At 50.0% G+C, this 16,032-nt stretch overlaps 1 protein-coding gene across 7 annotated transcripts in view; it reads right to left on the bottom strand.

The window, feature by feature from the left end:
• The window catches only part of ABI3 (ABI family member 3), a 54,056-nt gene that overhangs the window by 1,620 nt on the left and 36,404 nt on the right, over positions 1-16,032 (bottom strand). For all 7 annotated transcript variants that reach the window (XM_032791468.2, XM_032791469.2, XM_075059596.1 and 4 more), the window contains 4 exons: positions 7,384-7,469; positions 5,342-5,437; positions 2,067-2,266; positions 536-670 (listed from right to left, as the gene is read on the bottom strand). In XM_032791468.2, coding sequence (XP_032647359.1) covers positions 536-670; positions 2,067-2,266; positions 5,342-5,437; positions 7,384-7,469 — 517 coding nt within the window. The remainder of the gene's footprint in view (positions 1-535; positions 671-2,066; positions 2,267-5,341; positions 5,438-7,383; positions 7,470-16,032) is intronic.

The raw sequence follows: 16,032 nt of genomic DNA, 5'->3' as shown, positions 1-16,032 counted from the left end.
ATTTGGGGGGAAGCTGTGAAAGGAGAGCGATGCTCCACTCTGCAGTGGCAGAGACAGGCTCCAGAACTACAAATCATTAGCCCCAATACAGCATTTTGTGTGCACAGATCCCCCTTACAGATGGGGAAACTGAAGTTGTGGGGGGTGGTTTCCCCAAGTCCACACACAGCAGGACAGTAGCAGAGCTGGAAAGGTCACATAAGTCCCAGCCCTACCTACAGAACCATGCTGCCCCCTGTATCCATCAGGTGATGGCTCCCTGACTGACCCCAGCTCTTCAGCTTATGCTCACAAGCACAGGGGGAGGGAGGGCAGAGGGGTATTAGTCCTTTCATCCCTTTACAAGCGATGAGCTAGGTCACAGGGTACAATGTAACACGCCACCAGGCTGTCAGCGCCCAAGGAATTTAATCAATAAACGAGACCTGGTGGTCAGCTGGCAAGCTGTAGCCCCCCTCCCATTCAGAAAGCTTTGCCCACCCCACTGCAGCAACCAAACGAAGCAGGGAGGAGGATGGCGAGGGGGACAAGATACCTTTCTCCAAGTAGCTGTCTGGCGCCCATGCAGGTTCCTCTGTACCCAGGGGGGGAGGAGGAGGAGGAGGGGCAAAATCTTCAAACTCTGTCAAGCTTGGAGGAGGTGGAGGGGGGGGCTCCAGGAAGTCGGAACCTGGGAAAAAATCCCCGAAGAATCACTAGGGGGATGAAGTCCTAACTGCAAAACAGGTCAAGTGTTGCTAGCCGTGGTGGTTTTTATCTCATCTGTCCTGGTACTCGGTAGCTGTCTGGAAGCACCCCCCCCCTCCCCACACACACACACCTGGCATCGTCTTAACTGGGAAACTCAGCTTTCATTTTAAAAAAAGAGTGATTTGTGGGCGGCGGAGGACAGCGTGACAGCAGAGCCACTTCAGCCTCCAATGCCAGAAATCAGAATGAACCCAAACAGGATTCATTTTCAAATCTGATGATTTTTAAGCTTATCAACTTGTGGAGACCTGATTCATGATTTAGAAAAAAGTACAACTCTTAGGGCTGGCCACCCTGCAACTGAAGCAGACAGGTAAGTTAGGGAAGCCTCTTTCAGGGAATATCTGTTTTTCCTCCATAGAATAACTTCAGAGTGGAGCGTTATTAGTCTGTATCAGCAAAAAGAATGAGGACTCCTTGTGGCACCTTAGATGGACCCTGTAGAGAGCGAGCCAGATGGCCTAGGTGCTACGTCGGTTACACTTAAGCGGTGCATGCACCTTATACAGCCGACAATTTCACCCTGTAAGTGGAGATTTGCAGAGGTCCTGGGGGCAACAGCTGAGTGCAGAGATTTAGGCAACATTTCTGTTCAACAAATAATGGTGTGGGATTTTTCCAAACCAAAAAACTTTTTAAAATAAAACAAAACAAAAAAAGAGTGTTCAGAGTCTTACTGAATACAAGAAGTGGTGTCTATTTTGATTTTATTCTATTTTCTCCCACTTTTTTTTTTTTCCTTCTGTATTTTGCCACTCAGCTTTTACAGAACTTCCTCAGCTGGGGGAAGGTTATTGCATGGCCAAAAGAAAAATGAAACTCAAACTCTGCCACTTTTACGTGGAAAAGCTGGACCATTTTGAAAAGTTACGGCGCATAGTTTCAGGGGTTCATTTGCCCCTTGTGCCAGGCTGTCACTTTCAAAAACAGCCCCAACTTTGGAAAAGGTTACAGAGTCCCAATGATAATAAAACCTAGAGATCACTCATTTCATTGCACGCAGTGGCAAAAAGAGGGGAGCCCGGGGAAACTATTACGTTCCAAAAATTCACAATTTTTCAGACACTTGTAGAAAAAAATTAATTGAAAAACTAGCTTTGAAGCAAAATGGAAACAACTTCCATATTTCATTTTTTTTCCCAAAAAAATTGTTTTCTATCCTCTTTCAACCAGTTCTGCCTGTAACACCCCAGTGCTACGCTTGGCCACTGATGGTGCAAAGGTCCCAGCACGGCTCAGCATGGGATGCCACGCTAGTAGCTATCTGACAGGGAGCATTGGACCTGAGGATAAGCTGTGTCAAATACAAGTCCTACCTGGCATGGAGAATGGTGGAGGGACATCTGGGAGCGGCATCTCAAAATCGATGGATGGCGGTTCAGGCATGTCTATAGGAGGGGGAGGGGGAAGCATTGTGTCTATGTCCAATGGAGGAGGCACCGGGATAGGCACTGAAGGCGGCACAGGTTGTGCGACAGGCACCTTGGCATTGACGTTGCCAGCTGCTCCACTGAAACTGTTGTGGGTATAAATAAGAGAGAGTGACATGGAGTCATATGTAACCATACTCAAGGATTGAATGCCAGCAGCTGAGCTAAAGCAGGGAGTGAGCAAACTATGGCCTTCAGGCCACATCCAGTCCATGAGACGTTTTAATCTGGCCCTCGACCTCCAGCCAGGCAGGGGTTGGGGGCTTGCCCTGCTCTGCGTGTGCCGTGGCTCCATGCAGCTCCAGGAAGCAGCAGCATGTCCCCTCACCAGCTCTTACGCGAAGGGGCAGCCAGGGGGCTCCACAGGCTGCCCCTGCCCCAAGCGCCAGCCCCGCAGCTCCCATTGGCTGGGAACCGTGGCCAATGGAAACTGCAGGGGCAGCGCCTGCCGATGGGGCAGTGTGCAGAGCTTCCTGGCCAGCGCTGTGCCTCTGCGTAGGAGCCAGAGGAAGGATGTGCCACTGCTTCCAGGAGCTTCAGGGGCAGCACCTGAAGATGGGACAGCCGCAGAGCTGCCTTGTTGTACCTCCATGCAAGAGCTGGAGGAGGGACGTGCCGCTGCTTCCGGGAGCTGCTTGAGGTAAGCGCCGCCCGAAGCCTGCACCCCTGACCTCCTCCCGCACCCCAGGGGCTGATTCTCCTCCTGCCCTTCAAACCCCTCAGTCCCAGCCCGGAGCACCCTCATGCACCCCAAACCCTTCATCCCCAGCCCCACCCCAGAACCTGCACCCCCAGCTAGAGCCCTCACCTCACCCCCCCGACCTCAACCCCCTGCTCCAGCCTGGAGCCCCCTCCCACATGCTGAACTCCTCATTTCTGGCCCCACCCGAGAGCCTACACCCCCAGCCCAAACCCTCACCCACCTCCCTGCTCCAGCCTGAAGCCCCCTCCCACGCTGCAATCCCCAATTTCATAAGCATGCATGGCCCACCATACAATTTCCATACACGGATGTGGCCCTTGGGCCAAAAAGTTTAACCCACCCCGAGCTAAAGAGTAGTGTAGCCTCTCTGTGCTACTGGGTTATACTGAAAATCTGTCTCATTTCCTGCCAGCCTCTCTGTAAAGGTGCCTGCACCCAGTTAAGAGCCTGCCAAAGTGACCACAAAAGTAGCTGGAATAGGTCTGAAACCTCCTCCCATTGCATCAGAAAGAAACACACCTGCCTGTACTTGTGTGATTCTGTCTGCCAACTGGATTAGCTGCATCTGCAGGTAAGGCAGCATTGTGGGGCAAGGGGCGTAGAGAGGATGGCAGGAGACCCCTGGGCATAGTTTTCATGATCACCAGGCACTGTGTGACTTTAGGCAAGTGACTCTGTGCTGATCTTTATTAAAGCACTTTGGGATCCTCCAATGGTCATATTACCTGCTGACGTGATTCGATGCATTTCAGATCCAAAGTACAGTTGGACTAAATTCCCAGTAAATAGCACCATTTTTCTCCTGGGTGGGAGACAGTCCAAGCAGGGTGCCTAGCCCCCAGGGGAGAATGGGCGCACAAAGCACCTGAACTACAGCTCCTATGCGGCACTGCAGGAGCACTTCTCAAGCAAAATACATTTTTCAGCAAGGGCAAAAAAACCCAATTTCCAACCAGCTCCACTCATTTTGTCCCAGGCCAATGGGAACAATATCAGGCAAGAAGCTGAATGGAATGAGAGCAGAGGAGACAGAGAAACACTCAAATGGAACACACACCCATACTAGGGACTATTCTGCCTCACTAGATGGATTAAAGCTGGTTGAGATATTTTGATCAAAATGTTTTTCCACTGAAAAATAGTTTTAGTGACAACATCTAAATGTTTCACACAAAGAGTCTGGTTTTAAACAACATTTTTAATTAAAAAAATTCAAAACAAAAAGAAAAATGTTTGTTTCATTTTGAATGACTCTTCATTTTCGTTTTTGAAAACAAAACAAAAATTAAGTTTTCAGTTTCTGGAGTGTGGAATATTTGGTTTGTGTTTTCTTCTCTCTTTCTCCTTTTTCCATTTTACTTTTTTCTGGTAGAAAAAGAAAAGGGAAAAAAAAGAGAAATGGGAGGAAAGCCCCCCACCGAAAAGGAAAACCCTGAAATGTTTTGGTTTTCAAAAACTGAAATTGTGAATAGAAAAAAAAAATGAAAGTTTTAGTTTCAAAATGTTTCTTGCTGGGGAAAAAAACCCCAAACCCTGAAATAAGTTGTCAAAAAATTTCAAGTGAAAATGTTTTGGACTTTTTTGGAGGAATTTTAAAAAAAAAAAATAAAAAGTCACTCACTCCAATATAGACCATACACATGGTTCCCATCTGTTTAACTGAGCTTTTGTGTATGGGCAAGTTCTCCTATTCCCAATTCACAGTGTTTGACCTATAACCGGAAACCCCCATTTTCTAAACGAAACTTCCCTGAGCAGTGATTAAGGGGTGACTTGGTTACACTCTAGAAGTTCCTACAAGGGAAACAAATATTTAATAACGGGATCCTCAATCTAGCAGAACAAGTTATTGCACGATGCAATTAATGGAAATTGAAACGAGACGAATTCAGACCAGAAATAAGGCATACATCTTTAAGGGTGAGTATAATTAACCACTGGAGCAATTTACCAAGGAGTGTGGTGGATTCTCCATCCCTGACCCTTTTTAAATCAAGATGGAATGTTTTTCTAACAGATCTGCTCTAAGAATGATTTTGGGGAAGTGCTATTGTAACTCACACACCTGGGTGTGGTGCTGTGTCCCCTCTAGTGGCACCGAGATCACTTAAGAGACTAATGAGTCTGCTACAGCCTTAGCTAAAGGGCATGTGGTTTTTAGCTCATGCAGTAGAGGCTGATGCATTTAGCTTCAGAGATCCCAAGTTCAATCCTCCCCGCAGATGACTGGGGTCTGTCAGTGTCACACTATCACCTGTGCTACACAGGAGGTTAGATCCCAATGGTCCCTTCTGGCCTCAGAGTCTACGAGGCATGAAACAGGTACAGTTTTAAACTAGAGAGGGAAACAAATGTTTCTTCAACGTTGCCAGGAGGTTCACTCAGCCCCACGTTCCCCTCAAGTCTCCCAACCCCTGGCCAGGATGGCTGATGAGCTCTGGGAGTTTGGGCAAGCTACCTGAGGGATGTTAAAGATGATGTAGAGGACGCTGCTGAGAGTTTGCCTTCTGGAACCACAGGCAGTTGAATGGGCTCTGGGATACGAGGGTTTTTCCTGCAGGCAGGACAGACACAAATACACAATCAGACCTCCAGTTCATCTTGGGGAAGAAACTCATTGCCCGTTCTCCGCTGAATGCAAGGTGTTTTTATTCTGAGTTTGCCCTGGAAGTATCAATGGCAGAGCTCCGGTGATTCAGTGTTAGATTGTCATGATGGCATAAAGAGAATCAGTGTGAGGCAGTGAGCAGATCACTAGACTGGGATGCAGGAGACCTAGGTCCTATTCCCCGCTCTGGCACTGACCTGCTGGGTGACACTGGGCAAGTCACTTCCTCCCTGTTTTCCCCTTGCACCTTTTCCTGTCTAGTCTACTGGGGCAGGGACTGGGTCTCGCTGTGTGCTTGTACAGCACCAAGCACAAAGGGGTCCCAGTCTGCCCATAACAGAAACAGTAACAGCAAACAGCCTTGCATAGAGCAGGGCCCCGTACAACCAGACAGCCAATGAAAAAATTAAACCAGCTTCCCAGAGATGGAAATCTTCACCTTAGATTAAAACTACTCCATGCGCTTTCAGCCTGACAAATTGAGGCCCTTTGTTCGCCTCTGCCCAGGTCTAGCAAAGGCAGGGGCAATACAACCTCTCCCTTCCCCTGGACTCCACCTGGGTGCCTCACCCTGACACCCACACCCTGTGGACACAAGGAAACTGGCTGATGACAGTTTTCTGCAACAAGCACCAACTTTACGGCATTGATAGGGCTCTGGAGGGCCTGAGAAGGGAGATCAGTCTCCAGGCTCATTCCATATGCTGGGTGGCTTAACGGCAGCGGACTACATTCATGAAGAATCCTAGGTGCCAAGCGAACTTTCACTGCAGAAACGTAGGTGCCGAGCAATGCTGGTCACTTACCGAGTGCAGGGGCAATTGAGCAGGGGTTTGTGAATCCCTGATTCTGAGATTTAGGTGCCTAAAGTGGCAAGTAAGTGCCTAAGACCTTTCGTGAATGTAGCCCAGCATGTCCTTTATAAACAGTTCTTCCCTCAAATGCTACAGCTGCACTAATGACACTACTGGGCACAGCTGGAGGAAGATTTTTCCAACATTTGGAAATGCTGATTTGGCAGAAATCAAAATGTTGCTCAGGAGATGTTCTGCTGTTGTCAAAATTTCCCACAGAAAATTATCAAAACCTTTTGTTTTGATGCAGTTGAAACGTTTCATCTTGTATCTGATGATGTATTTTATAGTTACTCTGTAATTGCCTACGCAAAACATTTTGATAAGGTCTAAATGGAATTTTTCCCAAAATGAAATATTCTGGAATATCATCTCACAAAAGATTCCAAGGTTTCTACTTTATCATCCCGATTCAGAATGAAACTAAATTTTGAAATCTCAGCATTTCCCCTGGGACAGGAATGCGGTCCATGATGGGGCGCCTAGGTGCTACATCAATACAAACAACAATACTTTCATTTTTGACCAGCTCTGCTGCAAGGCTTGTGGCTATGTCTGGATTAGTATTACTTTGGTCACACTCTAGTCAGGGCACATTTATAAACAGCTGACAAAGGGTTAACACTATAAGCATGTTACTGACATGAGCAGACTCTGTTCTAGATGGGCACATGCAGATCAGGAGATGTTTCAGAGGGTGATACGCCATGGCTGAAAGCAACCTCCTGACCTAATGGACTCTACAACAAATGATCAACCATTTAGTAAAACAGCTATCAATTTTTAATTAACCCTTTCTAGTCCCTCTATAAATGGAAGTTTACTGTGAAAAGCGTGACCATTATTTGCATAAGGGCCAGACTCAGGCAGATGTTGGACCTTAGGGAGCTGAATTGAAAGGTTTATTTTCCAGTGGAGAGGAGGGAAATCTTGCCACCTCTTTATCAGGGTTGTGTTTTATTTAGGACAGGATGGTTGGTGGAAAGTAGGGCAGTGGGACTGCCAGGTATCAAGTGCAAGAGAGTGGTGCCATCTCACCCCAGGGTGCCCATTGACTGTCCAGATGATGTCTTGGCTCCTTTCCGAGTCAAGGTTCCCGTTCGTGACAATTGCGTGCTCTGGTCCTACAGCCAGGGAAGAAGAGAGAAAGAATCAGTGGCCGCCTAGAGAGAACAAACCCTGAGAAGCTTGCTTACAAAGACTCACCAACCCAGGGGGTTACCCACAGAGAGGCATGGCTGTGTGTGGTGAAGATCATTCTGATTCTTAAGCCTTGTCGAAACTAGGGATATTTGCATTGGATACCAGTGCAAACCCACAATGCAGACACACTGCATTGGTGCAAAACATGGAGATTTTTCCAGTGCGACTGGCCAAGGTAATTTACCAGTTGCAGTGGTATATCTGTGACAGTGCAAAAAACCCTCCAGTGCTGCCAGGGCCCTGAGAGAGAAACGAATTAATTTGTGCCCCCTGTTAATGATGAGCCAAGGGTGCTCGCAACAGTCTCCACTTCTAGATTACGCAGACAACAAGGCCTTGCTGATGTAAGCCGGGTCTGAATGAATTCTCCCCTGACAGCTAGCTGGGAGGGGGAGAAATTTCAGGAGCAAATTGTATTTACATGAACATACCCACTCTGCTTAGATATCCAGCAGATAAAGTGATCAACTTTGGCTGGTGTTGGGGTACAAATCACTATCACGCACGCCTTCCGCCTCCTGACGTGCCCGGACACCACAGTTAAGAGCGTCGCGGCGACCGCCCTGCACGCTACCACCGAGCACCGAATCGGCAGGCCTCCCTCCGGCCAGGATGTAGCCACCTTCCTGAGCGGCTCCCTGGACGGCGAATTCGGCCGAGACAGGTGGGACAACGCCTCGCTGTGGTCCCGCGCCCGCAACGCCACGCGCCGACTAGGGAAGCGACTGGGCTGCCGCTGGGTCTGGAGCGAGGAGCGACAGGAGCTGGGAGTTCTGGTGCCGCAGATCGGGACGGAGGGCAGCATCACCGTCAGCCCCGGAGCCAGAGGCGTGCTGGAGAGGTCCCTGAAGGCCGCCGTCCACGCGCTCTACGTGGACACCCTGAGGAAAAAACCCGACCAGGGCAAGGCCTTCGAGGTGACCAGCAAGTGGGACTCCAGCAACCACTTCCTCCCCGCGGGCAGCTTCACCCGCTTCGCCGACTGGCGCTTCATACACCGCGCCCGGCTGAACTGCGTCCCGCTCAACGGAGCCGTCCGCCACGGGAACCGGGACAAGCGCTGCAGGAAGTGCGGGTACACCCTGGAGACCCTGCCCCACGTCCTGTGCAGCTGCAAACCCCACGCCAGAGCCTGGCAGCTGCGCCACAACGCCGTCCAGGACCGCCTAGCGAAGGCCATCGCCCCACACCTCGGTGAGATCGCGGTCAACCGCACCATCCCCGGCACCGACAGCCCGCTGCGCCCAGACATCGTCGTCACGGACGAGGAGCGGAAAAAGATCATCCTCGTCGACGTGACGATCCCGTTCGAGAACAGGACCCCGGCGTTCCGCGAAGCCCGAGCCCGTAAACTCGAAAAATATACCCCCTTGACTGACACCTTGCGGGCAAAGGGCTACGAGGTTTACACCGACGCCCTGATCGTCGGGGCGCTAGGCGCCTGGGACCCCTGGAACGAACGTGTGCTTAGGGCCTGCGGGGTGGGCCGTCGCTATGCGCGACTCATGAGACGCTTGATGGTCTCGGACACTATCCAGTGGTCTAGAGACATTTACATTGAACACATCACCGGCCACCGCCAATACCAGGAGTGAGCCGATGTGGCTCCACGCACCCACGGGGGGGAGGGGGAAACCCTTACAACCCCCCTACTAAACTATATCCCCTGAGTCCTGAACCTACCGATCTGGATTCCACCACGTGAGGGTCACCCTGTCCCCATTACCCGGCCCGCTTACTCATACTCATGACTGTGTGTAACCCACTATATGAGCGATGTACCCTCACTGCCCCCCTACTATATCTTGACCCCACCCACCGTACACCCCGCATTGGGGACATCACAGGCTGTATGTATTATATGCTGAACCATAACCAAATGCCAGCCTCCACCCATACTCTGTATGTTTCCCCCGATGACTAATGACTGACACATCAAACTCTTTGTATCATCTTTATTTAACATTTTCTAATAAACTTTTAAATCTGAATGCAGGGGTAGTAAAATGCTGTTACCAATGTTGTTGTCATTACTGTATGAATAAAGAGGAGCAGAACTGTGCTTAACTTGTCCCAAATGAGGGGGTCCACCCTCAGCTGAAAGGACCTTATTAAGCTAGGGTCTCGAATGCCAGAGCCCTAGGAAAGTAAGAGGGGTGAGGACAGGTGTCCCAGCCAGGAGGTGTAGATTCTCTCTAAGGATCCTCTGTTGGGTTTAACCTGTTCTTCCCCACTGTTCAATGATAGAACTGAACAGGCTTCATTAGGAACCTTTTTGATATGTTAAAGTGCTCAAAGGAGAGCTGAAATCACCTGACATGGGGCAGTGTTTCTGAAAGAGCTGAAAACTACTAAGAGACTGAGCTGCAGAGGTCACAGCAGAAGAGGCAGGTGGCAGCAGAAGGTGGCTGACAGTCAACTGGTGAACAAGTGGGTTGGTGAGGCAGTGAGCAGAACAAGCAGCTGATGAGGCAATAAGCAGCTGCTGAGGAACTGTGACTGGTGGGGCAGCCAGCAGAGAAGAACCATGACTGGCGGGGCAGTCAGGCAGCAAGGAGCCGCAGCTGGCAGGGCGGCCACGTGGCAAGGAACAGTGGCTGGCAGGGCAGCCAGCCAGAGCAAGTGCAAGCAAGGTGCCGTCTTCCCCAGGTGGGAGGTGAATTCACACAGATGCACCTCTGAACCCTGGGCCCTCACTGACCAAGGACAACTGCTGTGTATCGGGTATAGGTCTGAGGAGCAGAGAAGGGCACAGAAAAGGAACTTCTGGTTGTAGAACTCAAGAACATGAGGCACTGCCCCACACACTCTGGGGTGGGGGTCCTGCTCACAGTTTTATGATTATGAATCCTGCTTGTGGGATTCTCCCTAATTAATGTTGGGTGACTTCCCCCCCTTCATTAAACGTTTCTTTTCTGTGCTTGCAAGTGGGGAAGTATTGCCTCCCAGAGGTGGCCAGGGGTGGTGTGTAATTTTCCCAGGTCACTGGGTGGGGGCTTGAGCCTGTTTTGTGTCATATTGTTGAAAAGGAACCCCTAGGTATTGAACCAGGCCATGGCTGCTGCTGGCTCCGCCTGGCAGAAGGGTTACACTAATAATAATAATGCTTTGTATTTTCTGCATCTTTCATCAGAGGAATGTCATCAGACATCACCGTTGTGGTGCTCTGCTCTGTCCAATGTTGATAACAGTCAGCTGCATGGGTGTGTTTCCTCTGTGCGCCGCCCCGGCTCTGCACAGATAGCTGGCACAGCAAACCCCGAGGAAAACCCCAATGACCACAGACTCCGATAAGGTACGAAGGCACCCAGCCAGGTTTGTTGCCAGACAAAACACAGTCTCTACGTCCCCGAATCAGATGTCTACAGTTCTGCTAGTACTGATGTGCTCCCTGACAACAGACCGGCTCAGTCAGTGGCGGGACTTACCACTGCCCCCTAGGCCAGACCAAAACAACCTCTCAGAGGTTTATTTTTTTATACAGGTACAAACGAGTTACACATCACTCCTAACATATTGAGGTACAACCCCTCTACGTGTCAGGGTGCCTATTACCTTGTACATGTTGGTTCGAACAAAACAACTCTATCCATCATATTATCCTTTTAACCCTGTCTTTAGGATGAGTCAGCATGTTCCTGTTATCTGAGGGGGAATGTGCTTGTGCTGGAGTGTTCTGGTACCATCCTGACACGTGTTTACATCACTTGTGCCCAGTACCTTTTAGATATGTGTGTTTTTGCAGCATCAGCCCTCTTCATGCCAGATTCTGTGCAGGGGTGGCTCTATGTATTTTGCCGCCCCAAGCACAGCAGACAGGCTGCTTTTGGCGGCGCGCCTGCAGGAGGTCCGGCGGTCCTGCTCCTTTGGCGTACCCGCTGCTGAATTGCCGCCGAAACCGCAGAACCGGCGGGCTTCCTGCAGGCATGCCACTGAAAGCAGCCTGACTGCCGCCCTCACGGCGACTGACAAGGCACCCCCTGCGGCTTGCCACCCCAGGCACACACTTGGTGTGCTGGTGCCTGGAGCTGCATCTGATTCTGTGAGCAGGGCCTGCCTCTTGCTCACAGCTTAACTTTGTTTTATATCAGCAAAGTCTTGACCATTACTTTAGCTCAGGCCTTAGGCCTCATACCAGGCCTCTGATACAAGGACTACAAAGCATTTTACAAACGTTCATGAATTCTCCAACCATCCCATGCCACCTTCTGAGGGACAGGTGTAAGGCCACACAATAAGCCATGGCAAAGCCAGTGGTATAGGCTGGGTTAAACCTCTATGGGGCTAGTGGGTGTAACCGCTGCCCTCTAGAACTATGTGGGCAGGGGGCTTTGCTGGTGATCTTCTGGGATAGGGGTGGGTGTGTACGTGAGACAGAGAGCGGGGTTTCTCAAATAGGGGTCGCCGCTTGTGTAGGCAAAGCCCCTGGCGGGCCGGGCCAGTGTGTTTACCTGCCCTGTCTGCAGGTCCAGCCGATTGGGGTCCCATTGCCAATCCGTGGGCAGTGGGAACCGCAATCGGCCGGACCTGCAGACAGGGCAGGTAAACACAGTGGCCCGGCCCGCCAGGGGCTTTCCCTACACAAGCGGCGACCGCTGTTTGAGAAACCCTGAGCTAGAGAGAGATGAGACAAGGACAGAAAGCACACAGAAACCAGACAAAGCTACGCACACAGCCTAGACAAGTCCAGTGGAGTGCTGCTAAAAAAGGCTTGGGGCTATAACCAAAAAAACTATCTCCAGTTGTTTGGTCCCTCTGGTGTTCATGGAATCAGGACTTTGTAACTACACAAGATTGCATCAAAGGGCTTCTGCCTCCATCTGGAACAGCCCGTAAGACCCCAATTTGTGGCTAGCTGCTTGGGTCAGAAGGGATGGCACTGGAAATAGGCTCCAGGAGTCGTGATTTCCAGCTCTCATAGCCAGCATGCTATGCTCTCAGCCAGAGCTGGGAATGAAACCCATCCATGACTCCTGCTCTAGCTAGCGGACTGTATTCCCTTGCCTGGGACCCAGACTTCCAGCTCCCTGATCTAACCAACAGACCCTACTCCCTCCCAGAGTTTGACATAGGAGTCCTGTCTCACAGGGCTCCTGCTACCCCACACTGCTGAGGGAATCCTGAGAGTCCTGCCATGGCTACACAGAGGTAAAAGTAAGTTATATGGACAGCTACAGCGTCCTTCAAGTGCAAATGCTGCCCCCCTTTAACTATCACAACCCACAGTCTTGTTGCTTCCAAGCAGCAGCCCTGGCAGCACCAGTAATAGCATGAAGTCTTTTTTCCCCCGTTACCAACAGGCAAAACATCCTAAAATATTAATACACATTTCAGAATTGCCACTCTTCTCACTATGCATCGCTGCATCTTTCTTTTGTACCCTGCCAGCACAGTGTACTAGATCAAAATGAAACAGGACACGCTGTCAATCCACTGAGGAAGTTACACAGCTGCAGCTGTTAGGAGACAAATGGTGAGAGAGACCAGGCCAGCAAGCCAATGCACCACTGGTGAGAAGACTCTTGGGAAAGACGCCCCTTCAAATGGTGAGCATTGGCACGTGGTGCGTCACTTCCTTTGCCTGTCACTTCTCCACAGGAACAGAGCCCAAACTTTGTAACACTGGGCTGGTAGTGTCTTACATCTTGTTACACTCGAACGCAAAAGGTCAGGTTTCCCCTGGGGTAACTCCACTAAGCCAGTGGAACAACCGGAGGGGCAAATCTGGCCTCTTGATCTGTTCAGACTCTTGTTCACTTTCTCAGGACGTTCCTACTGAGCAAGGCACTAGGGTATTTCTGATCCTGCCACCCTGTATTAGTGCGTGGCTCCTCTTATAAAGTGTCGTGCCTGCTGGAGTGCAGCAGGATGAGTTTATCTGAGAGGCTCAGGAGGAAGATGTAAGAGTGAAAAGATTTTCCTGTCACTTGGCCTGAGGATCTAGAATAAAACAAGCAGGCCAAACAGCTTGTCCTGAAGCTGGGACTGGATGGCTCAAGCAGTCGGGACACAGAGGCAGTGGCCTCCAGGTTGGAATAAAGCCCATGTTCGTAGTGAGCAACCAAAAGCTGTTAGCTTCCAAGAGCTGTTCAGGGCCCAGTCTGCTGGGTCTCAGCCCAGCCCCCCGTGGGCAACCATCCATGCAATCAGCAGAGAGCCAAACTAACAGGATCAAGAGGCATGAGCTGAGGACAGGGTGGAGGAAGGTTGGGCCACCATATTGACAAGATTGGGCACACGGCTACACATCTTTCTGTGGCTAGCCAGGCTGTAAAGCCATGCAGCCAGTATCTGTCACCAGTGCCACATTCACCTGCCCTTTAAAATAGTTAAAGGGAAAACTAACACAAACTGGACAAGCCCAAACCCTAAGAAAAACCCTCCTACTCTGGTAAATGCAGCATTTTACTAGGGGCCAGGGGCCAAGAGAACATTACCCCCACAGCCCACCAGAATTAGCAGGAAAGAAATGGATCAGAACCATTAAGCAGCTGATCTAAAGTCAATGCGTGAGGGGGGGTCTTTTCATTGACTTCAATGGCTTTTGGATCAGGCCTTAAGGAACAGACTGTCACATGAATTCACGTACTGCCAGTAGGTGCTGATGCTTTGACAAAATGGCCATCGGCATCACACAGGAAGCTGAACACATCGGAAGATCTGGCTTTTATTTAGCTCCCTCGACAGAAGCGAAGCTCATTGGGAAAAAGTCTCACATCTGCCATGCACAAAATAGCACTGAGAAAGTCCTTCAGACCAATGGGGCTGATCAGTTAGCCACAGGGAGCAGCAGAAAGCATGCAAGAGCTTGGTGGAGGAAGCAGCCCTCGGAGCTGTGGTGAGCACGCTGCTGAGAAAGCGGAGGCGGTCGTGGGAAAAGAGAGCCCAAGCAGACAACTTCCTGTGTCTGCATTAAGCCAACCGTGGCAGTTTCGATCTCGGGTGGTTACGGTTGTCTCAGATTGCTGGGTACCTAGCTGATGAAACCCTCACGCATGGGGATTTTTTTTTTTATCCTTTTGGTTTCTTAAAGGTGATTAACAAAAGAGAAAAAAATAGAGCTTGTGGCACTTTTGCTGCTTTCAGAAGAAATACCAGAAGGGATTCAGGCATCCTCTCCCCCGGACAACTCGCTGGATGACTGGAGAACTGGGAGGATTATAACACTACAAATACCAAGGGAGCAACATCAGTCACCAAGAGAAGAAAGAATTTTTAGTCAGTGTCTCAAAACAACAAAGTGCATAATGGCTATTGAATCGAAAACCTGGGGAGCAAAGCTCCTTGGTAAGGACTCAGCATCCCTCTCCCCTCCGACTCCATTCAGGGATAAGAAAGCCATGCACCCACCTCCGAGGCATCCAAGACGCTCTCCATCAAAAACATTGAAGGCAAAAAAAATAAAATAAGCAGCAGCAGAAAGACACCCTTGCAGATCATTTTACTACGTTGTATAAAAAAGGGGGGAAACGGCACAGATCCATTTTCTTTTTCTTTGGCAAATCATCTTTACCAGCAGAGTCTGAGCAATACGCGCCTGGGAGACAGCAATGCAGCACCCAGAGAGATTGAGAATGGGTTGCCCAGTGGTTAGGGTAAATACCCTTTACCCCTTCCACTCTGGCTCCAGTTCCTGCCAAGGCTTCCATCTCTCAACAAGCTCTGCTCTTGTTCCTTTCAAAGAGGAAGAGGAGGGCTGGGCTGTGGCTCACCAGAGGACTCTAGCTGTCCACAAAGGAAGCGCTTAGAGACGCTGTGTCTGTCTGCCTGCCTCTGCATGAGTCATCAGAACTCCTGGTGTGTCTCACATACACCCAGACAACCCTAACTCACTCACAAAGGTTGTCCAAGTGGTGAGGGCAGATTTGGACTCTAGTGTTTTCTACAGCAATTTTCTTGTGACTCTGGATTATAATGTTGGGATGGAAGGGATTTTACCCATTTTATTGGAGCTCTGGAATGGCTGACTTAGAGGCAGACAACGCAAGATCCATCCCAGGTTTTATACAAGACCCTACTGCACACTGGGATTGGGATTGTTGCCTCATCTGGATCAGCAGCAATGTTGGCTGTATTCAGGGAGGTGTGTGGGCTAGTGGCTAGAGCAGGGCTCTGGGAGAATTCTGGATTCTTTTCCCACTTCTCCCACTGACTCACTTTGCAGCCCTGGGCACCTCAGTTCACCTCGCTATGCCTCAGGTCCTCCACCTGTTGTAGTGGATAATAATTCCCTACCTTGCAGGAGTGTTTGAAGGGTTAATTAATGTCTGTAAAACACGGTGGAGCCTCTTGGATCAAAGGGGAAAGTTATATACTCTGAGTGCACCATAACACTTCAACTAGCAGAAGAAGGTCGAGCATGACCCAAGGGCTGGAAGCTGAAGCTAGACAAGACTGGAACTGAGGCATAAATTTTTAACTGTGAGAGTTATTAACCACTGGAAGAATTTACCAAGGATCATGGTGGATTCTCCATCCCTGGCA

This window comes from Chelonoidis abingdonii, chromosome 21, assembly GCF_003597395.2.
Source record: "Chelonoidis abingdonii isolate Lonesome George chromosome 21, CheloAbing_2.0, whole genome shotgun sequence".
Lineage (NCBI taxonomy): Eukaryota > Metazoa > Chordata > Testudines > Testudinidae > Chelonoidis > Chelonoidis abingdonii.
The sequence above is the reverse complement of the archived record's forward strand: the minus strand, read 5'-3'. Positions and strand labels throughout refer to the sequence as shown.